This window comes from Arachis ipaensis, chromosome B07 (assembly GCF_000816755.2).
Source record: "Arachis ipaensis cultivar K30076 chromosome B07, Araip1.1, whole genome shotgun sequence".
In the NCBI taxonomy this organism is placed as follows: domain Eukaryota; kingdom Viridiplantae; phylum Streptophyta; class Magnoliopsida; order Fabales; family Fabaceae; genus Arachis; species Arachis ipaensis.
Window position 1 is genome coordinate 9,120,141 of NC_029791.2, and position 24,519 is coordinate 9,144,659.

General features: G+C 32.5%; 1 protein-coding gene across 1 annotated transcript; it reads left to right on the forward strand.

Moving 5' to 3' along the window:
• LOC107606665 (zinc finger MYM-type protein 1-like) lies at nucleotides 11,962-24,519 on the forward strand. The gene is made up of 2 exons (XM_016308705.1): nucleotides 11,962-13,620; nucleotides 24,193-24,519. Exons 1-2 carry the CDS (start codon nucleotides 11,962-11,964, stop codon nucleotides 24,517-24,519), a joined length of 1,986 nt encoding a protein of 661 aa, XP_016164191.1.

The window sequence follows — 24,519 nt, forward strand, 5'->3', positions numbered from 1 at the left end:
ATAGTAAGTTTTAATCTAAATTTTGTAAAATTGATTAAATCAATGAAAATCATAATATCAAAAAATTGTAAGAATTAAATTATTGAAATTCTAACTATTATTAATTGTTTTCTGTATTTATAAGATATTGATGTGTTTCTAAACAAAAGTGCAAAAGACAAGTTAAATTGAGCATGTAATTGTGGCAGGTTTAAAGTATCTCTTCACACTGGTGACTCAATTACGTTTCTCAACACAAAATTAATCTAGTGAAGTTATAGAAAAATTTACATATTATTATTTTTTTTTATTAAAAAGGAGTGCCAAAGGCCCAAAACAAAAGCCAACTACGTTAGCACCACTCTCACACTTTTCCTTCTACCTTTGTCATCAGTAAGGAGAGGCATCAGGAAAGGGGATGGAGTTGCAAAACAGAAGAGGCCGGTCGATATTGACTGAGCTTGCTTTGCCAGTGCATCAGCACAGAAATTAGCTTCGCGAAATACGTGCTTAAACGATACATAAGTCATTTTGCTGCGGAGATCCTCAATGGCCCTAATCAGAGAAAGCGTATGATGGTGGCTACTAGATGACCCGTCAAATTAATTTCAACGCACAGGAATAATCAGTCTCTATCTGTAATCTGTTGATTCCCAGTTCCACTGCTAGTTTCATTCCGGTGTAGATGTCCCAAATTTCTGCAAATGTTATGGTAATTCTTCCAATTTTCATCATGAAGCCCGCCACGAGGTTACCGTCTCCATTACGAAGGAGGCCGCCGCAAGTTCCAGAACCAGCGGGTTGGATGACTGATCATGAGCCGTCAACATTTAGCTTTATGCACCCATCCACTGGAGGTTTCCAACCGACAAGGTAAGCCTTAGCAGGGTTGAGAATTTTTTTTTGCTCTCAGTGAGGTTTATCATATTGTTGTATTGCTCTGCCAAATAACTAGAAAGATTATGCACATCACTACTAGAAATAGGGTTTTTTCGAACGAATTTTGAGACGAAATTGAAACAAATTTCGAACAAATTAGAGACAAATTTTTTCTTTCGAACAAAATTGGGACGAATTTTTTTTGTCCCAAAAAGCCTTGTTGCTAATTTACATTTTGTCTGAAATTTCGTCCGAAATTTTTTTCAGACGATTTTGTGACAGATTTTGGATAGGCATTTATCTATTAGATTTCTAACTATTATGACGTATTTTAGACGAATTTTAGACAGAATACCCAACATAAAGACAACGTATTTCAGACAAATTTCAAACATAAAAATATTTCTTTTTAGACAAATTTCAAACAAAAAATAAACTTTATTTCAGACAAATTTCTAACGAATTTAGTCTAATATAACAAATTTTTTTCGAACAAATTTTAGACAAATCAAATATTTCTTTTCAATTAAATTTCAGAAAAATTTAATTTAAAAGAATTTACATATTTGAAACAAATTTCATACAAAATAAAAAATTATTTTCGCACAAATTTTCTACAAATTTAATATAATATTTCAAACAATTTTCATACAAAATAATTTGCTATTTAATATATAAATATTTTAGAAAATAAATTGTATTCGATTTGCTTTCTATATTAAGACCATCATAATCATTTTTTTCATATTACATCATCGAAATTATAAACACATAATAAAGTCATGAAAAAACCAATTACCATAAAAGAGTTAAAAAAATATTTATTATTAAAATACTTGTCCATAAATATAATCAAACTAAAATAAAAAAAATAATTAAACTAAAACAAAAAAAAACCTTTAAAAAGGTCAAATATCATGAATAAAATCAAATGTACTAACTAATTCACCTAAAAATTCCTTAATCTAAATTAGAAAAAACATATACTCCAAACATTAATCACTCATGTTATCATCCTCATCATCACTAGAGCCTGTCCCAAGCTCATCATCCGCAAAAACAGACATGGTTGAAGGAAGTGGGAGATTCAATTTTTCATACAAAGCATGAAGTCTTTTCAGTAGAACCAATTCTTTTCTGTTGAACCTTTAGTTGACGTCCTTGATCTTTTAACTTGTGCTCAGCATCATTCAACTTAACCTTTTACTCTGACCACTGGAGAATAGATAAATCAAAACAAAATGTTAAATTCAAAGATATTGGCAAATGATAGAAAAAAAAGTGTTAATAGAGTTGAAGGAAAATTACTAACAGTATTAATAGGATCAAGAGTTTGTATTGAATCAACAACCATAGCACGAGGGGAAAGAAGCTGAGCTTTCTTGCTTGTTGAGGTTCCCACATACAATATTTCTATAAAAGAAAACAAACATATACAACATATTTGAAAGAAAAATGGATGGTGAGTTACTCTTTATTAATAGTTCAACTCCCAAATGGCAGCAAGATAAACTGGATTCCTTGTCAATTGATTTGAAACCTGAATTAAAGCACTTAACAAGTAAGTCTTGATGCGGTGTGTGTGTATATATATAATGAAGGCTGGTAGAAATTTCTGAATTGAAAACTAAATCATTCCGGGCTTTCTAAATATTGTTGCAAACAGTAACAAAGAGGGTGGGCCAAGGAGTCCTACTAATTTTTCGAATGATCTTGAAGAGATTTGTCTTTAGCCAATCTTGCAAAGGTTGATTAAAGAAACCTCGGGGAAGAGCACTGGTTGACCTGCTAGTCCAGACACTGCGGGAATAGGGACAGTCGCGCAGCACATGGAGCAGAGTCTCTTCATGATCCGGACATCTGGGGCAACTTTCAACCATGGTAAGACCTCTTGTCCTTCTCTTAGAATTTGTAAGAAGAGAATTATGGTAGATTACCCAAGTGAAAGCTCTTAATCTTTGAGGAACTTTAATTTTCCAACACAAATTAAAATTTGTGTCTGATTCTCCATCTCCACTGTAATAAGTAGAATATGTTGATTTGATAGAAAATTCTCTATTAGTAGAGGGTAACCAGCTAATACAGTCCGCACCAAGAGAGTAGTGAGGAGCTTTTAGCGTGCGAATAATCTCAGAAATATCTTCAGGGAAATAGCTGTTTATCATCTCCCAATTCCACTCCCCATCCCCATTAGTAAAACTTGAGAGCTTTTCGACCATTCTATCTGCAGCGATAGGGCATAAAGATACATCTTTTAGGCTGGTAATTCCTGGAACCCAATGATCAGTCCAAACTGCAATAGATTGTCCATCCCCAATTCTCCAGATAAAATTCCTTTGAAATTGGTTCCAGACTTTCACGATTCCTTTCCAAGCGTTTGAGCAGTTGGCTTTTCGATGGACTTTGGGAATCAAGTTCTCACCACAGCCGTACTTGGCTTTGAAAACTTTAACCCACAAGCTATTAGATTTCGTCATGAGTCCCCAAGCGAGTTTCATGAGAAAAATGTTATTTGTTTCTTGAGCTTTGCGAATGCCTAACCCGCCTTGATCTTTCGGTTTACACACGGTGTCCCAGCTTAGAGGGTGAATTTTCCTATCTTGATCACTTGAACCCCAAAGGAAGTCCCGACAAATTTTATCAATCTTGTTGTAGACTTCGATCGGAACCTTCATAGTTTGCATAACATAACTTGGAATAGAAGATAAAACGGATTGAACAAGCGTTGCTCTTCCTGCCATGGATAAGGTCTTCATGTTCCAACTAGAGAGTTTGGCTTGCATCTTGTCAATGATATGTTGAAAATGCTGTTTACTACACTTCTCGTGGATCAGCGGAACACCTAAGTATTTTTTCAAATTGCTAGTGAGGGGAATCCCTAGTTCTTGGCTAAGCTCTTCTCTGATATTGTGGTTCACATTTTTGGAAAAGAAAACGCACGACTTATTGAGGCTGACTTTTTGTCCTAAAGATTCACAGAAGATTTTTAGCGCCTCCTTGACAACACCAACTTGGTCCCAGTTAGCTTGCGCAAAAAGTACTATGTCGTCTACAAAGCAAAGATGAGAAAGATTAGGGCCATTCCTAGACACCTTTATAGGTTTCCATTTTTTATTTTCAATAAAAGAAAGGATAAGATGTGATAGTCTTTCAACACAAAGTACAAAGAGATAAGGTGATAAGGGATCTCCCTGTCTTATTCCTCTGGATGGTGTGAAGGCCTCAGACGGAGACCCATTCCAAAGAAGGCTCATGCTAGGAGATGAAATACAGAGATTAATGAGCGTGACGATTTCCTCCGGTATTCCAATATCCCTAAGCGTGTCAATAATAAACAGCCAGTTTAGTCTATCATACGCTTTCTCCAAATCTATTTTTATGGCCATAAGTCCTGTGCCTCCATTCCTGGTCCTCATAGTATGAACAACTTCCTGCGTAACTAAAATATTATCCGCACTAACTCTGCCTGGGACAAAGCTAGCTTGGGTATTAGCAATCAAACTGTTCAAGTGAGGTTTCAATCTATTAGCAACAATTTTAGTAAAAATTTTATAACACACATTACAAAGACTAATAGACCTAAAATGAGTAAAAATTTTCAGGGGAATGGGTCTTAGGAATAATAGAGATAAGAGTCCGGTTGACGTGAGCTATATTCTCTGGCTCTCTAAAAATCAACTTTATCCACTCAGTAAGGGACTCAGCCACAATCTTCCAAGAATGTTGAAAAAACTTGGCAGGTAGCTGATAAACCCCATTTTTAGGGTTTATCTTGTATTAGACCGTATCTCCCGCACTTGAAACAGATTTGATGAAGGCCCTCGTATTCGATGTGGAATTCTTTTCCTAAAGCTGAGAAAGAGGGAACTAACTTGTTCCTTAGATCAATCTCAATGCAAATACGAGCAAATTTTTCTCTAGAGTGGATGGAGGTTAATTCGTTAACTTTAAGCATTGTACCCAAAGATTTTCCAACCTTCCAGAGGAAATATTTGTTGTACAACTCTGCTGGTAAATTAGGAATTCGTACCCACACAGCAATTTTCTGTACTTTTGTCTCTATTGGCATAAAGAGGGGTCTCCATCTTTGCACAAGAAGGTAGTGGTCCGCTATCATCCATGGTCCTTCAAACAAGGCATGTCCATAGTCTTCTTGACTTCCGAAGCTCACAAGAAAGAAGTTTCCCACTAGATCCATGACCCGGATAGAGCCTTTCTTAGCCCACCTTCGCTGCACCCATCGGTCTATAGCCTGGAGATTAACCAGTTTTCCAAGAGGCTTGACAATCAAAGAGAACTTCCATGGTCGACACCATTCTTCATATTCTTCTAGAGACACCTCAATATTAGGCTTTGGATTGAAGGGAGTCTGATTCTCCATATTCATATCCATGGGGTCGGATTCAGCGATATAGTCCTCTGCCACAAGTTCAACAATTTCATCAGGATTTAGTTTTTCAAATCCATTGTTGACTACCATATCACGATATGATTTGATCGGCTGTTGATCAATTTCTGGGACGATGGTGTTCTTAATATGCTGATCGGTTGTAGGGGATTCATCTGACTCCATCTCTGTTTCTGTAGACTTTTCTTCGATACCTTCCATGGGGCCGTCATACTGATTAGCCCCATCCATTTTTACTTTTTTTGTGCTCCTGGTGATGAGGTCTTCTTCTTCCGGTGATCTCTTGTCAATTTCAAAAGGTTGGTTTTCGGTGCTCATAGGGAGGTTTTCACTTGGGCACGAGGAAGAGACCAAGCTAATCTCTTGTCGACAACCCAATGCTTTTAATAATTTCTATTGTCATCTATTAACAGAACCTGTTGATCTTAATTTGTTATTGCTTTTGATATTTTATTTATAATTTTATGGCTAGAATTCTCGCCGCAAAATTCGGAAATATAGCATCTCATGCATAAATAGGGGTGGCAAACGGGTCTAAATCTGTCGGGCCGGCCCGCATAACCGGCCAAAAAAGGCGGGTTGAGCTGGAAAATTGGGACCGCCAAATAGCAAAAGTCCGCCTAACTCGCACCACTTAAACCGTGGGCTTTTGCGGGCGGGGCGGGCTTTTCCGCCGGGTTTAGTATTTTTTTGACAAGGGGTATTTTTACAATTTTCTTTGCCAAAATCCAACTTCTTCCAACCCAACTTATGAGAGAATGAAGATGAAGATTGAGTGTTTTGGATTATGTTTATTTTGTTTTAGAGACAATATTTATAATTATGTTTTGGATTATGTTTATTTTGCTTTGGGAATAATATTTATAATTATAAAGACTTTAATGTTTGTGAATATAAAAATTATAATAGTTAAAAGTAAAAAATCGAAGAGATTTTTTTATGCCTTTATATATATTATTTAATAGTTAAAAGTAAAAAAAAAAAAGAGGATATTTGGCGGGTTTAGCCCGCCGGCCCGCCAGCCCGCAATTAGGCGGGGCGGGTTGGGATTTTGGGACCGCCTCACTAGGCGGGGCGGAGCGGGCTTCCCCGCTTGCCACCCCTATGTATAAAGCATTAAACTAAGGTGCTTAGTGTGTAATGCCTGAATGATTTCACTTTCAGAGTTATTGAATTCTCTAATGTTATATTCACATCTTAATTAACCTAGAGGAGCAGAAAAGATGATAGTGGAGTTAAGTAAACTCATATCCACGGTGGATGTCAAATATTTATGTATGTGTGGTAAGCCGGACTTGATGTATAACTCGTCTTGTTTAGGGATTGAGCTTTCCTTCGTCTGAGACGAATGAGGTATACGTCGGCTTTAAGAGAAACAGCGGCGGCAGAAACCTACAAAGACATTTCGATACTCAAGTTATTAAGAGTAGAAAATGAATATAATATTACTCATAGTGAGTAGTATACCTTTCACATAGTTGGAGTTCGGTATTTAAAGAACGTTACCTCTTCAGAGAGGTTGAGATATTTGTCTGATCTTTCGATAACTGCTTTGGGTTGTTTCTGAGTGGGTTGTTATTAGCGAGATTCTCTCTAACTAAAGATAAGCCACGTTTGTTATTTGTGTTTAGATTCTGATTTACATATATAGTTGGACCGGGTTATAATCACCGGATCACAACTCCCAAGCTAGACCTGTGATATTTTTCAATACAACGGATTGAGCTTATGAGTTTTTGTGGTGCTATAAAGCGGAATGATAATAATAAATATAGTCCGGAATAGTGATTGTAATCATAGTTTAGAATAGTGATCATAATCATAGTACAGAATAGTAATTGTAATTCGGAATAGTAATGGTAGCAGCTGCCAAACTTAACTTGTTGTATGTTGAAAAATGATAGTCATGCTTGAAAATTACTTTAGGTGAGTAGTAGAGTAAAAGAGATTTGAGAATGAATAGGAATACTGGTTAAATAATGAGATGTGGATTAGCCCCCAAGACAATCTTGAGAATGAGATTTGGTGTTGCTTGCATTAGCGCACTTTCGGATGAACTGATAATTGATTGTTTGTTGGACTGAGGCCGACTTATAGATGCAAATTTGGTTGAAGTTATTCCGACATATAAGTGTCGAGTTGTTTGGATTGAATTGGACTTATAGATGAAAGTGTGATTGGATTGTTGCCGACGTATAACTGTCGGGTTGTTTGGATTGAATCTGACTTATAACTGTCGGTTTGATTTGAATAAATGGAATGAATAATAATTGCTATGAAGTAAATGAGATAGAATAATATTTTTTAATATAGGTAGTAAATAAGGTGATAGAGGTAATTATGACCTGTAGTTATTTTTTCGTTTACCAAGGGTATAATGACTGGTTTGTGGTTTTGATAAAAGTGGGATTTTGAATGAATGGTTCTGATGGAATCTGAAGGTGAAGGGTTTGTAATCATGATCGTTGATCACTTAACTGTGGTAAAAGACGGGTAGAACGTAGGTTAGGACTTCTTTGAAAGAAGGACACATATAGTATGTGAAGTCATTTTGTGTGTTTGTTTGAGTTTTGTGCTTTGAAGATGGAGAATAGAAGTTAGTATATTTTATTGTTCTTGTTTTGTCTTCTTCTATAGCATGTGTGGCCTCTGTATAGTGGTCTATGGATTGAAAAAATGAAAATGGTAAATGAGAATGAAAAAGGGAAGAAAAAAGATGATGAAGATATTATAGTTGAGGAGGAATTTTGAATGACCCTTATGGTTCGGCGTCTGATTTGGTGAAGAAGTGTGTGTCGGTGTTTGATGATGATGATAGTGTAGCTCAACTGGGAACAAATTGTTGAGTTAGGGAAAGCTTAGATATAAAAGTTGAATTTTTGCCATGTACGACTTTGGATCGTGTATTCCACAGAGGAGAGGGTTTTGAGTTTTTCTTCATGTATTCACGTGTCTTAGTTGAATTGAATGTAAAGTTTTCCTTTATTGAGTTTGAGCATGGTGTCCTTATATAGTGCTGATATGGTATGAATACTTCTATTAAATATTTGTGCTTTGTGCTTGCATGTGAGAAAGTCCAAAAGTTATTTTGGGCAGTTTGCGTGCCATTTTCAAGGCAAGAAATATGGAGAGAGAAGGGTCAGTTAACACTGTTAGGATTGAGGTTGGTACCGAGGTGGAACAACTGCAAAAAAAGGTGGTTAGTGTCAAGAAAAGAAAAGCTAGCGTTGGAGGTAGCAAACAAGATATGATAGATCTTGAAGGGGGTGGGCAATTGGTGAAAGAACCCACATTGGAGGTGGTTGAGACTTTTATTTCTAATCAAAAAGAGTTGCATTTCTTTAAAGGGATTGAGGATACGAGCTCTCTATGGAGTAATCATTATCTATTTGCCAAATTGTCTGAGAAGCATGCACAAGCTCCTTCTTATGTGAAGTTTGTAAATGATATCAGTGATGTGGTGTTGGATCAGTACTTGCAGGTATATCGGTGGTTTGATTATATTTGTGATTGAAAAAGTTTGCTTGCTAATTTGGTTTTTGTTGTGATATAGGTCATAAAGGCTTGACTTATGTGTATAGGTCAGACTCGTGAATTGAAACATAGGAGTGTTGTAATGGATAGAGAGAAGCTGAACAAACTTGCCCAGGATAAAATTGAAAAGAAAAATGAATGCTCGCGAGGAGCTTATCTTGGAAGATGGGGAGCTGAAGAACATGATAAAGTCGGAGATTTGGAAGAAAGAGAAAAACTCTGTGTAACCAAGAAAATCGAGTTAGAGGTTAGGATTGATGAATTGGCTTTAGAAAAGAAAATTTCCGAAAAGAGTAAAAAAGCTATCGTTATGAAATGTTGGCTGAAGGATTTGATAGAGCTTCTGAACAGGCCAGGTTTATTACACCGCCAGTTGATTTTTCTATGATGGACCCATGTACGGTGGTTCTCAATGGAAAACTTGTTGATGATGATGTGGAGCAGGAGAGTGAGGATGATAATATGGCCACCCCTTAATAGTTTGAAAGGCTTGGTATTGTATGCTTTATTTGAACAATGTTTGTAGGTTTATGCTTTGTTTTGTTGAACTTTGTAATGTGGATTTGGTTGTTTTGATGAACTGGCTACCCGTCTTGATTGGGTGAACTTGTTTGCCTTATATATATATATTGCTTTTGTTTTGATATGTTTATAGATTCACTACAGGTGATGTCTGGGTGTTGTGAGATTGTTACTTTGATGTGTAGATTGATGGAAGTAACATGATATGCATGACGACTGTTTTGTTAGTTGATGTTTTGGAATAGTTTGATCGAAAAATTGTTTTTGACTTGTAAAGAGTAGAAATATTGATGGTAAATATAAAGAAGTGGAACATTAATCTAGTTTGGTGAATATCTATAAATAACTATAGATACGATGCAGGATAGGCTAATTGATACGTGTTGAAATTGTAAGATTGAATAAGTATGACTAGTAGTAATTGATGACAACCATTATTGATAGGTCAAATGGGTAGTGTTGTTGTTGCTGAGTTGTTTGGCAAATTGGTGGGTTGACATAATAGGTCGGTTTGGAATTGGGCATAGCATAGATGATGCCGATATGCATGGGAGTTGTACCAACTTATAGATCGATTTGTTTGAAATTATTTTGACTCATAGGTGTCAGGTTTTTTGAAATGAGTTCTACTTACATATGTCGGTTCGTTTAAAATGACAGATAGCATTGTAGCTTATGCATTTGAAAACCGAAGTATAGCTCAGTTTTAATTAATTGATGAAGCCACTTGTTGTGGTTTGAATGTTGTTACTAATCGATCACTGGATCAGTACTCGTTTGTAGATATTGGTTTAGATTGTTAGAATATTTGTTTGTGGGTAGTATCTGAAATTGTTTATCAGATAATAAAGTAGTAAGAGTCGTGATTTGATTAAAAGCTGAATTATAATTCGGTAAGTAAAACTGTGTTTGAATATTTGATTAGGATGTCTTTTTGACTTGCTATTGATTGGTTTATATTTTGCTTTTGGAATCTGACCGTTCGAATTGTAAATTTTTTTCGGTATTGAAAAAATTGGTTGCAGGTAACTTTGTAACATGAACGTTTTGATGAGAAAATATATTTCGGTCAAAAATTTGGTGACAGAATGATTTATTTTGATCGCGTATGAGATAACTCATAGTTCAATTAGGAGTAATGACAAATGAAATATAATAGAAAAGATTGAAAGTAGAAGAATAAAGATGAGAACATCACTGTGTTTCGACTTATGAACTTATCTATAATGCATCTTTAGGTTAGTCATATTGATTTTGGAGTTGAGCTATGTTAGAAAATACAAATTGTCCAATTTATAGTCTGCATGGCAGTATAGTTGCTGGGGTGTTTTGGTGAGATGATCTATAGTACTGCCTGACTTTCTTTTAGTCGACGTGACTGTATTATCCTGTATATGAAACTTGGCGCATAAATGTATGATAAAAATAATATTGCTAGATATATTTAAAGAAAGTCAATCAAGAATGAAATACAGACTGATAATTTACGATGAAATATAGTTTGTACATGGTTGGTATCAGGGACAGATGTATAGGGGGGCAAGTGGAGGCCTGGGCCCCCCAGCTTTAAAAAAAAAAAGGTAATAGAAAGCTTAACCCAACGTCCCAACCCAAATAAAATATAATAGCTTTTAAAATTTTTCAAATCCCTAAAATTAATTTTGTTTGTTCACGTTTCCTATTCTATTTCCTAATTATCCTGTGCTATTTCCTCGCAAGTCACGCCGCACTCACCAAATCACTATCTCAGTGCCACTGCCATTCGCCCATTCCCAAGGTAAGTATCTAGTGTATAGTGTTATTTTTATATTTCAATCATATATAATATATTTATATCAAACACAAGGTATTCATTTTAATTTTGAGATTTATTTTCTCTTTTTATTTTATTTTATTTTTTAATAAAATTGATAGTAATTTAGTAAAAAAATTATTATTATTGATATTTAATTAATAAAAAATACTTAGATTTTGTTTATTTATGTAAGTATATAATTTTTTGAGTTTTTTTTTTCAGGTAAAAAGAAATTAGAACATTTTATGATGAAAAAGCAAAGTAAAATTGAAGCAATTTTTAAGAGAAAAGCTACTGATAATGTTGGAGTTCAAACAAGTCAACCCTCAAATCTTATTTCACAAGAAGTTCAAGTAAGTGAGCTCTCTAATCTTACTCAAAATACACATCAACATGAAACCAAAGTACCAAGATTAGAAAGAGATGTTGATATCTCTTTACTAGAAAGGGATCCAGGAAAGCGACGTCCAATTTGGCAGTATAATGTCAATGAACGTGATAAGATTCGTAGAGTATACATAATAGCTGGGCCATACCAACCAACAAATATTAGCTATCCAGCTTCTGGTAATAACAATCATCGTCGATATTTTCAATCTTCTTGGTTTAAGAAATTTTCAAGTTGGTTAGAATATTCACCAGAAAAAGATGCTGCTTATTGTTTGCCTTGCTACTTGTTTGGTAAACATTATGGTGCTCGCAATGATGGAAAAAATGCATTTTCAGAGTTAGGATTTAGTAATTGGAAGAAAGTAAACAATGGGTAAATTGTGCATTTGTATGTCACGAGGGTTCTATTCCTAATTCTCCCCATAATTTATGTGTGAAATCTTGTGATGATTTAATGGCTCAATCTAAGCATATAGACAAAGTTCTTGATAGGCATAGTGATGAAACTATTGCAAATAACCGTTTAAGGTTGAAGACATCTATTAATGTTATTCGATGGCTTGCATTTCAAGCATGTTCATTTAGAGGCGATGATGAAAGTCCTGGATCTTTGAATAGGGAAAATTTTATTGAGTTAATTAAGCTTTTAGCTTCCTGTAATCAGAATGTTAATAATGTTCTTGAAAATGCTCCTGGGAATGCTCAATATATATCTCCCGGTGTTCAGAAAGATATATTGCATATCTTTGCTAGAAAAGTGCGTGCAATAATTCGAGAAGAAATTGGTGATTCTAAATTTTGTATAATTATTGATGAAGCAAGAGATGAGTCAAAGCGAGAACAAATGTCTGTGGTTTTGAGATTTGTAGACAAGCACGGTTGTGTTCAAGAAAGATTTTTTGATCTTATACATGTTTCTGATACATGTTCTTTGACATTGAAAACAGAAATTTCATCAGTTCTTTCTCGTCATAATCTTGATGTCCAAAATCTTAGGGGACAAGGGTACGATGGAGCTAGTAATATGCGTGGTGAATGGAATGGATTGCAAGCTCTATTTTTGAAAGATTGCCCTTTTGCTTATTACATTCATTGTCTTGCTCATCGATTACAATTAGCACTTGTTTCTGCAGCCAAAGAAGTTTGTTATGTTCATCAATTCTTTTCAAAACTTACCCTAATTGTGAATGTTGTGACTGTTTCTCCTAAACGTCATGATCAGTTAAGGGTTGCTCAAGCAAATAATGTTGCAAACTTAATTGCCAATGATCAAATTGTGACAGGTAGTGGACTTAATCAAATTGGTACTTTGCAAAGAGCTAGGGATACTAGATGGGGGTCTCATTTGAATTCTGTACGTAACTTGTTATGCATGTTTGATGCTACTTGTGAAGTTCTTGAAAAAACCACCGAAGAAGGTAATTTCTCCACTCGTGGTGATGCTAGTGCTGCTTATGATGCTATCACATCCTTTGAATTTGTCTTTGTTTTGCATTTGATGAGAAATATTTTGGAAGTTAGTCATGATCTTTGTCAAGCTTTGCAACGAAAAAATCAAGACATATTGAATGCTTTAACTCTGGTTTCTACTACCAAGACTTTAATACAAAGAATGAGAGAATCAAGTTGGGAGGCTTTCATAAAAGAAGTTATACTATTTTGTGAGAAACATGAAGTTGAAGTTCCTGATATGAATGCATTGCATATTCCTAGAAGAGGTCGAACTCGCAAAATTGTTGATCAAATTTCAGTGGAGCATCATTACCGTGTTAATTTATTTCTAGCTGTAATTGATACACAGTTACAAGAGCTTAATGGAAGATTCAACGATAATATGGTGGAATTGCTTACTTTAAGTTCAACTTTAGATCCCAGAGATAATTATAAGTTCTTCAGTGTCAACAAAGTATGTGAATTAGTAGAACGGTTTTATCCAGGTTACTTCAATGACCAAGAGAAATTTTACATTAGAATGCAAGCTCAACATTATGAACTTGATGTTCCTAATCATGCTGAATTAACTAACTTGTGCACAATTTCAGAGTTATGTCAAGGATTAACGAAGACAGGAAAGTCTTTAACATATCCTTTGATTGATCGTTTGATTCGCTTGGTATTAACTCTCCCTATTTCAACTGCTACAACTGAGAGATCTTTTTCAGCTATGAATATTGTGAAGAATAGACTCAGAAACAAAATGGAAGATGAATTGCTTGCTAATTGTCTTTTGATTTACATTGAGAAGAAGATTGCTGAAAAATTTGACACATATTCTATTATCGATGAATTTTATGATATGAAGAATCGACGTGTACCACTTCGTTAGTAAAAAGTACACATTTTTTTATACTTTAAATATATATTCTCTATCTGTATATTTTTATAATACATCTTACATTATAATTTATTTGTATATATTTTTTATATTATATATATTATTGGCCCCCCATAACAACATTTCTGGATCCGTCCCTGGTTGGTATATGAAATAGAAGAGGCCATATTGTATGGGAAAAATAAAAGAATTATGTAAGTAGGTTACGTCATGCTTATGGATTGTTTCACTGTAGTAAAGGACTTGTCAATTTGATATGTTGATGTTATTTTTCTCTTAATTGCCTTTCAAGTTAATTTTGGATTTTTTTTCTTTTTGTATCGTAGAAAAATATTTTGAATTTGTCGGTTAAAGCTAAAATTGAATTCCCTTCTCGGGAGCAAAATAATTGAAAAGAATGAAACAAAAAACTATAATAAAACAGCATAGATTAACATCGAGAAATCAAAAAGGTGGTTGAAAAGTAGAATAGTAATTATAGTAATAACAATGTAAATGACAACAAAAGAAATTCATTGTAAATTGGCTTAGATTGTTTAGGTCATATATGATTCGATTTTTGTTATACATCAGAAATAATAAAACCAATGTATTTGATTAAATGCTTGCATAATTATGCTAATTTAGAATTTCTAATTAGAACATGGAAACTGAAAATGTTTTATCTATTATATTTATTATATATCTCTAATTTTACAACTAAAATGTGTCACATGTCACTTTCTCATTACAATTGGAATTAAATCTTTCCCTCAAAAATTAGGGAATTCTCCTCTCCTCCTTACTAATTTTACAACCAAAATGTGACACATGTCACTCTCTCATTGTAATTGAAATTAAATCTTTTCCTCCAAAATTAAATAATTTTTTCCTCCTCCTTACTAATTTTACAACTAAAATATGACACATGTCACTCCCTCATTGCAATTGAAATCAAATCTTTCCATCCAAAATTAAAAAGTTCTCCCATCCTCCCTCTTCCTTTCTCTATTTCTCTCATTCCTTCAACCACTTTATCTATTTTATGTATGATTATCAATATCAATGATTAATTACTAATTTGACAATCAAAATGTACAACATGCCATTCTTTAATTGTATTAAAATTAAAATTAAAATATTAAAATTGAAATTGAAATATACCTATAAAAGTATACACGTTAAATTATTTTGAATTTTAGATAACGAATGTTAAAATTAATTATTAATAAAAAATAGATTTTTTTATATAAAAATAATAACTAAAAATCTTATTATTTAATTTTTTTATTTATAGATATCTTGGTCTTCTTAGCCAAAAACTTTTGTCAACCTATAGCTTTTTTTTTTGTAAAAATAATTTGATTTTATAAATCTTTTGTTCCATGTATAATCTATACTATCAGAATAAAGTGGACCGTAATTTTTAAAAATTTATATTCCCGTAATGTTATTACGAAAAAAAATACTAGTATATAGCTAAAATTGTGTACCATTAGATAATATTACTAGAGCATTTGGTAGAGTTGGTTTCCTTTGTTGATGGGTTTTGAATAACTATTACCACGGTTGTTATTTCCGAGGTGTGGTCATCACCGATGTCACCGTTACCAGAACTTCTCTGGTCTTCTTCATCACCTTGTTTGTTTTAGTTCAAAAGTTGGATTAACCTTTGAATTGCTGCTTTTAGTGATTCCTTGATCATTAATAGTTTGGCTATAGTTGGGAGTTGAAGAGATGGATTGTTTTGCTTTTTTGCATTGACTAAAACCTGCAAAAGAGAGTAGATAATGGGACAAAAAATATGATAGTGGGGTTAAGTAAACTCGGCCCTAAATTTAGCGATCAATTTGGTGAAGGATCTAAATTTGCATTGGTTAAGTGGACTTTACTTAAAAATCAGCCACTAAAGATTAATAATAAATTTATTAACAAACAATTTAGTGACAGTTCTAATTTATCATTAATTAGGTAGTCCTTAATTGAAAATCGGTGACTAAAAATTAGTAATTAAAGTTTTAGTACTTAATTAAATCAGTTGCTAAATTTCTTAAGCGACCAATTTTACTTAAAAATTAATTGCTATATCAATCGTTATTTTAATTTTTTTTCGTAATGAAAAGATATAAAAAAAATATTGTTATATCAATTTAGCCGGTCTTTTATTTATAGTCCATTCGTTGTATTTTGGATAATTATACTTGAAGTTATAATTTACCTTAAATAAATTTATGCCCTTTACTAAGATATTTCATATAGAACATTTTCTGCTCCTCTTATTACATTCTTTTCTTCTACATGATCAATCTCTCCTCTCCCAAAATTAAATCCCCCTAATTATAGCAATTTCCAATTCCATATTGTTTCAATAACCTACTCTATCCCACATAATAATGGATCCATGATACGAGATCATGATACATGCATCTCCTAGAAGTTTTATAACTAAGATAAGGTTTTATCTTGAGATAAAGAAAAGCAATAAAATTAAATCGTATTGGCTTTAAGTATATGTGGATATGCGTGAATCTTTGCATGTAAAAGCTCGGTAAATTGCGTCTTTGCACTCAAATTTTAATTGGATAATTATTCGATTCCTTGTTCTTTTGGTTGCTTCTTTTGTCGTGTTTGAAGCATGGCCATTACGTCTTTTCATCACAAAAGAAATATGGGACTAGATATATGTTGTACATGGACGCTCTCAAAATTATATTATATATTATCTACTAATAAAGAAACCAATATTAAATTCACGAATCATCTTTCTCCCCATATATTTGTATGAAGGAACCTTTCTCTATGTATGTGGGGACTAATGCTCATGATATGAACGTTTTGTTCTCAAGATTATATACAATATAGTACTTAGCTTGGTTAAAGAGGATTATCATTAATTATTATGAAGAAGGCAAGGGCAAGAACATTGCTAATCATTTGCACAAGGAAAGTCCAACTACAATCATTGATGATAATATTAGATATATAAGTATTAATGTTATTTTTTTATTAGTTTAAATTTTTAGAATGAGTAATTTTATGACATGGTATCAAAGTTCTATATTTAAAAATTTTAGAGTTTAATTTTTCGTAAACCCTAAAAGTAAAAAAGAGAATAAGATAAATAAACAAAAAAAAATGTCTATGTAAAAATCAAACAAATTTAAAAGATATTTTTGTTTGATAAAAAATGTTAGAAATATAACTATTAATATTATTTTTTTATCAATTTAAATTTTTGAGACAAATGATTTTATCACAGATGAAGCAACTAGAAAAGTAATAATAGATTAGCTATTCCATATTTCTATATGCAGTTAAGCAGTTTAATATACCACACAGTGTCAGAAACTAAAGCTTTTTAATTGTTACTTTTTTTTTTCTTAAAAAAATTAAAATAATAAACTAGTGAACTGATGAAAGTGCCTCTAATTTTAGTTTTAGCATGTGCCATAAGCCTATATATGTGTATATAAAAAATTGTATCATTATAGCTTATTTATAGGTAATCATGATTCATGAATGGCCAATATTGACTAAAATGGATTTGGTAAGTACATCCATATACCAACTACCCAAGACATTCATATATTCCACAACAGATACTAATTTAATCAATTCACCCTAATAATGATCTCCAATTCCTCCACTTCCTTCAACTCCAACATCCTCCCCTTTTTATTTATATTGTTTTTGGCATGACGATCCTCCCTTCTAAAGTTCAGGTAGCTTGGACTCTTTTGCTAAGCCCAATTTCCTTCTCTTCTCTGGTAAAAAACATAATTTCTGTTTTTTTTTTTTTTGGGCATTGGCCCTTCTTTAATGAAGTGTTTCAGACCAAGCAAAAGTTTTAGATATGTTTCAATTTTGTTTCCACCAAAACGGGTTTCTACATATGAGGCCCACGAGGTTGGCAACCATTTATTTAGTTACAAAGTCCTAGAGTCCATGACAAAAAGAAAAAAGGTCCTAGAGTGAAATTTAGAGGAATGAATTTTAGTGGGTGACTGGGTGAATTTTAGGCCGAATTAAATTCTGATATTATTTAAAAAATGAGTGGGCTTAATTTAACTTTAAAAAGGTGAGAGAAATTTACATTTATAAAACACCCCAAAAATCTTGACCAAAAAAAAAAAACGCCCCAAAAATAATATTTTTGAGAAATGTGATATTGGTAATAACTTTTATATGAAATAGAAAAGTTGAAATTTTGAAAGGAAATAAAGACATTTTTCTTTCCTAAATATGTTGAATGGGGGTGAAAGTGTCAAAACAAAATTAAAGAATCAAAGTAAGGCAAAGTGAATAGCAATCTAACCTTCAATTCAACACCTATAAGAATTATTTATTTTCTTGTGTTTGGGTTATTTTTGCTATGAAAAAAAATAAATAAATGCGCCTACTATGAAGAAGTGGATGAGTTTAGGTCTGAGTTCCAAGGAAGGGGAGCAGGGTCTCTGACAAATCCACTTATCCTCATGGCACATGCATCCTCCTCCAAATTATTTCAACTTTTGTTAGTTGTTTCTTCTTCTTCTGCTCTGAATCACTACGTTTAGTGGTCATATTCTATTTCATTTCACCAACGATAATTATAATAATATAATATAATAATGTACTATACTATTAACTATGAAGTGCTAAAGAAGTATTAGATTCGTGCATGCGTGCAACAACCTTGGCCTAGTCTTTCTTGCTATGATTTGTTTAATTAATAGGGGGATTCAAATATTATAAGTAGTTCATTCGATTCCCATGATCATCCTATAATATAAAAATTGTTTAATTATGAAGAATTTTATGAAATTGTCCAAATTGAAAATATATATCTTTAGTGTTACCAAAAATATTTTGTTTTTATCAATCAAAGTGTGACACATGATAAAATTTTCCCTCACAATCTTGTTTTACCGAAGATATATAACTTTGTAAAAATATTCAAGACCTCCTATGTGATATAAGTGTCCGCTTGGTTAAAAAATAATAGAATTTTTTATTTTCATTTTATTTTTTATTTTTTGTAAATTCTAAATATAAAAACAATTGAAAATAAAAGGAGAGTGTTAACTGTTAAGTAAACAATGACCATTTTGAACAATATGAACAACCACCAGTCAAATAAAAACACACTACACCTCCAAATTAACCATCTAAATCTTAATATTAAAATAAACATCCGTACAACTAGTGAAATGAATATCCGATATATCTATTATTCACATTGTTTAATATTTTCATTATCTACCTATACTTTTTCAAAATAAAATCAAAAGCCGAACATACTCTAAACTTTTCAGTATCATTTGAGTTGTCCATACATAAGCTTTGAACTTATAATATGTAGCTTTCCTCTTCTAATTTTTAATAACCACTCCTAATTATTAGATTTTTATCATTTAAATTGGGATTTAGCTAAAAAGTATTGTTAAAATACTTGTTAAGGAAGTAAAATATATTTCTTTCATTAAAAAAATTATATTGAGAACATAAAATATTTTGTCAATTATTTTTTTAATATTTTTAACAAGTTTCTTAACATAGGACCTTTTAACTTATTGGTCTTACATGCACTTTTGGAAAAAAAAATAATTATAATTAGAAAGTTTTATAAATATTAAGCTCTGTATTAAAAAATATAACTTTCATCACATATTGGGGTACGTGTTTACTACAAATTTCAACTTTGAGGTCAAATTAAATGATACCTAATTATAAATATTCTATTTTATTTGTGTTTTAAAATTTTGTAGAAAGTACATTCTATTTTATTCTGCTTTCCTATGTCCACCAGACTTTAAAAAAGAAGATATTAAAAATAATAAGAGTCTCCATAATGAATCAAGCAAGGGTAATAAAGTTAAAAAAAATATGTTTGCAATATGTCCTAATGCCACATATGAGAAAGAAGAGAGTATAAATCAGCGAGATTTATAAGAAGATTGAGAGTAAAAATTGATATTAATAAATGCTTGAAAGATAAGAGATTGAAGGTGAATAGTTTTAAAAATAAGAAGAGTCATAAAAGAAAAATCAGCAAAAAGAGAAGTAAAACAATTGCTCACTAAGAAGAAAAGTGAGGTTAGCTTAGGAAGAGACCATAACAATAAAGGAGAGGATGTAGAGTCGAAGATGAAGCTATCAAAATTTGAAGAAAATTAATTGAAGATGACTTACGTGGATAATGAAAAAATAAAAAAAGTTAGATTGGACAACTCTCAATTTTAGGTATTATTACATTTATGTACTATATATTCACACAACACACTCATATACACTACATGAATAAATACAATTAGTATGATTTTATATTCTTCCATGAAAATTTGAATTCAGTATAACTCTATGTGAGGCAAACAAAGTTGCCATTTGATCCGGTATCAATTATTAATATTGTTTGATTGATGTATTTGTGAGAAGATTTGAGTAGTTGAGCCTTTAGTTTCAAATTATCCAAAAAAAACTTAAAATTTTGGCCCTTAACATATTAAAATTGTATTTACAACTTTTTTTCCATCAAAAAAGGTGTTGTATAACTTTATTAGAGATACAATTTTTTTTTTGTTGAAAATTGTTTATCACCATCACTCAAAACCAAGTAATTATAATTTACGGTGATTTGGTTGGAGAGGAGCAAACTGCATTTATACAAAAACGCCAAATAATTTGTGAAGCCCTGATAGCTTGTGAGACGATTGCATGGTTGAAAAGAAAGAAATCGACTGGGATTGTAGTAAAATTAGACTTCAGAAAAGCTTATGACTAGGTGAGATGGAGTTTTGTCGATCATGTGTTAAAAAAAATGGGGTTTGGGATGATGTGAAAAAGGTGGATACAAAGACTGTTTGGAACAACAACAATGTCGGTTATGATAAATAACTCCCCAACTAAGCCATTTAGGATGGAAAGGAGACTTAGACAAGGGAATCTAATGTCACCCTTACTCTTTGTTCTTGTAACGGAGATGTTAAACAAGTTTATTGACTGTGCACGAGGAGCACATATGATAGAAGGGTTAGAGGTGGGAAAAAGAAAAATGTCGCTTACACACTTTCAGTTTACAGATGACACGATCTTATTCTGTCCACCTAACCCAAAAATTCTAAGAATGTATAGGAGAATATTGAAGTGTTTCGGCAGGATGTCCGGGTTGGAGATAAACTTTGATGAATCAACCATCATTCCAATAAATTGTGAGGAAGAAATGGTGCTGAAAATGAGAGAGCTACCAATTTCTTATTTTGGTATCCCACTAAGAGCAAGCCCAAGAAGAGTAAGTACATGGAAGCCAGTTATGACAAAATTGAGAAGAAAGTGAGGAGTTGGAAAGCAAGCTTGTTATCAAAGTTGAGTAGGGTAGTTATCATAAAATTGGTGATCAATAGCCTTCTCATGTATTTTCTTGGACTATTCAAGATGCTGAAAGAAGTGAAAAAGAAGATTAAATCAATGCAATTTAACTTTTTTTGGGGGGTTAAAGAAAAAAAAAAGTAATGCTGACAATCAAATGGAGCGTCATACAAAAACCAAAGGAGCATAGAGGATTCGGTGTAGGGGATATGGCAATAAAAAATGCAGCAATGTTATTTAAATAGTGGTGGAGATTTTCTGATGAGAAGGAGTCTTTGTGAAAAAAGGTGGTTAGCTCATGCTATGATGTTGATACATGCACAAAGGTGACTGAATATGAAGGCAAAGACTCAAATGGGCCTTGAAAAGATATAGTTGAATATTACAAATAAAAGTGACATATGAAGAGAAATAAGTAAGGTTGGATGAAAAATGTGTGTAGGAGATGGTCGAACAATAAGATTTTGGAAGAATTTGTGGATTGGGGATAAAACTTTAAAAGAAAGATCCCTAGGTTGTTCAATGTGTCAAACATGAAGGGAAGCAAGATCTGTGACTGTGGTGTGTGGATAGGGTCAACCTGAGTGTGAAATTTTCAAAGGCCAAGAGAATTCTTTGAGAGAGAAAACACAAATTTAGAATTACAAAATATATTGGATAGTGTATTTTTTTGTGCAGGTTACAGGGATAGCTTGGCGTGGACATTTGGATCAGATGAAAAGCACATTACAAAGTCATTCACTGACATTGCAACAAAAAAAATATGACGAGCCAACAATAAAGTATGTGTTTGACAACATTTGGCAAGAAGTGGTACCACCAAAAGTAGAAATATTGTCGTGGTTCATGATCTTAGGAGTCTTAAATACAAAGAATATCCTCTTGAGAAGATGTATCATAAATCAAGGTGATGAAATGTGTGTGATGTGAGGTGATAAACTAGAGACAATGAACTATTTGTTCTTGCACTGTAAGTATACTCTAAATATGTAGTGGCAAATTTTTTGTTGAAAAAATGTATGTTGGGTAGGTAATAGAAAATAAAAATTTAGTTTGAATATTAGATGTCTCAGAATGTAGATAGACAAAAAAAAAGAATGAATAATTTATTTTTTCAGCATTATATGGGTTGTATGGAGTGTAGAAATGAGATAATATTTGAAAAGAAAATAATACTTTAAAATAGTGCAAGGGAACAGGTTTAGGACTAGTGGTGCAGTGATAAAAGAAGGAAAATAAGATTAAGATTGATAGATTAATAAGATTTGAGAAAGATCTGAGGAGAGAAAATGAATATGGTGACAATGTGTCAAATATATGTCCAATACTAATATATATACAATTAGAGGATATGTAACAAATTATGCAGGTCAAGTGGAATGTTATATGAAAAATCTTATATCTGAATATTCAAGAGGTGAAGCGGTACTTAAAGGCATGCAAGGAGCAACACAGTTCTTATTTAAAGAGTTTGGCTCGGAAGAAGAAGAGTTGAAAATGAACATTGATTACAAAGATATTATTGACTGGAATAAAGAAAAGGAAGAAACAAGCTGGGAAGTAAGATTCTTGAGAAATAAAACAAAGTGTATGAAACATTTGGTTTATATTATTCATCTTAAATACAAGGTGGAGGAGTGCTTCAAGAAAAGAAGCAAGTAGGAACAAATGGCGACGGATAAGATTATTGAAGCATGAGAAACATGGAGTGATGTCCAATATTAATACATTACTTAACTTCGAATTGTATTAGATGAACTTCTTAGGTTTTAAATATGTGCGGTGATATATTGTTGTAGTACAGGTATTTATGGAATAGGTTGGCATATAAATGACTAATTATCTTTGATGGCAATGTTAAAGGAGATTAATTAGCTGAATATATACTACTTCATGAACTCTTCTTTTTTTTTTTGGGTCGAGTTTGTAATACAAATTATCGAAAAAAAAAATTATAATTTATAAATCAATACTAAGATTACCAACTCTTTAATTACATTCATAAATTTAGATACGTTTTCACATTACATATATAATTTGAATTTAAAAGATAAATTAAAAATTAAAATTTTCTAATATCAAATACAATACAAGCATATAAAAACTGAAAAAGGATATCCATATATTAGATATGATTTTTTTTTTGGGAATAAGAGCAAGTTCGCCGCACCCCGACGAACTCTATGATGAGTTCAACACACTATTTAAATTGATGGGACCATTTTTGTTTGTCCTTTTCTTCCTTTATTCTCCCTTTCAAATTTTTTCTGTTACTCTTTTCTGTCTTTTCGACATCCGTAAAGTTTAGTGTGGACGATTTTCTCAGTTCCAGGTTAGTAAATAATAGTCTATTTTTTTATCTTAATTAGAATTATTTGGTTTACTGTTTACATGTTAGATAAAATTGTTAGGTATAGATTGTTTGTTGGTTAGAATAACAGATTTACTGTTTACATGTTAGTTAGTTAGACGTACTTTTAAGTGTTGTTATGTTAGGTAGATTATTTTATGTTACCGTTTTTTAGTATAGTTACTGTTTATTGTCTATAAACATGTTAATGAATATAAGAAAGTATATTATTAGTTAATTTAGTCAGCGTTATTAGCTTGCGTTGTGAATTAGAAGGTAATTAATGGAATAATTAATTAGGTTAACTTAGATAAGAAAGAAACGTGAGCAATAAAATTTAGAGTTAAGTTAGTTATAAATTAATTAGTTACATGACGACGTCAGTTAAATAGGATAAACTTAAAATTATTAGGGTTATAAGCTATTTTTCATTTAGTTTATTTTTTAATAATCTAGTGTGTAATTTTATTTTACTAGATTGTGTTTCAATGGAGCAGCAGTTATTGGGTTGAAAAAGTATGAGGAACCAATGCTCTTATTATACAATGCATACAATGGGCTTAATTGAAATTAAAATTAAATTATGGGTATTGGGGGTTTAATTGAAATTAATACTGAATTATAGTTACAATCATTAATTATGAAGATTTGCTAATTTGAATGGTTCAAAAAATTAGGATTCAGTTATACCAAAACACAAACCATGTTCATTTTTCTATGAACGGTGCCGACACAACCAAGAACCGAACCCCTCTCGCCAACGTTACTATCTCATCTTCTCACTGGCTCATGTGTTATCACCGGAAGTCGCTCCCAGAGACGTCGAGGTCCACACCGGTGAACGCCCAGAAGCGCATTCCCAGCGTGTGGCTCCTTCTGGCGGCACCGCATCAAGTCCACCTGCCCAGCCGGCCTGTGGTCTATTCGATGTATTCATCGTGCAAGATAAAGGAGTTAATAGTGTCTCTCCTTTGATACGTCCATCACCATGTGGTAGTTCGTAA

Coding starts and splice junctions, on each gene's coding strand:
- LOC107606665 (XM_016308705.1), top strand. CDS start 11,962: ATGGCTCAATCTAAGCATATAGACAAAGTTCTTGATAGGCATAGTGAT. Junction 13,621..24,192: donor TTGATCGTTTGATTCGCTTG/GTATTAACTCTC, acceptor TCAAAAAATTAG/GATTCAGTTATACCAAAACA.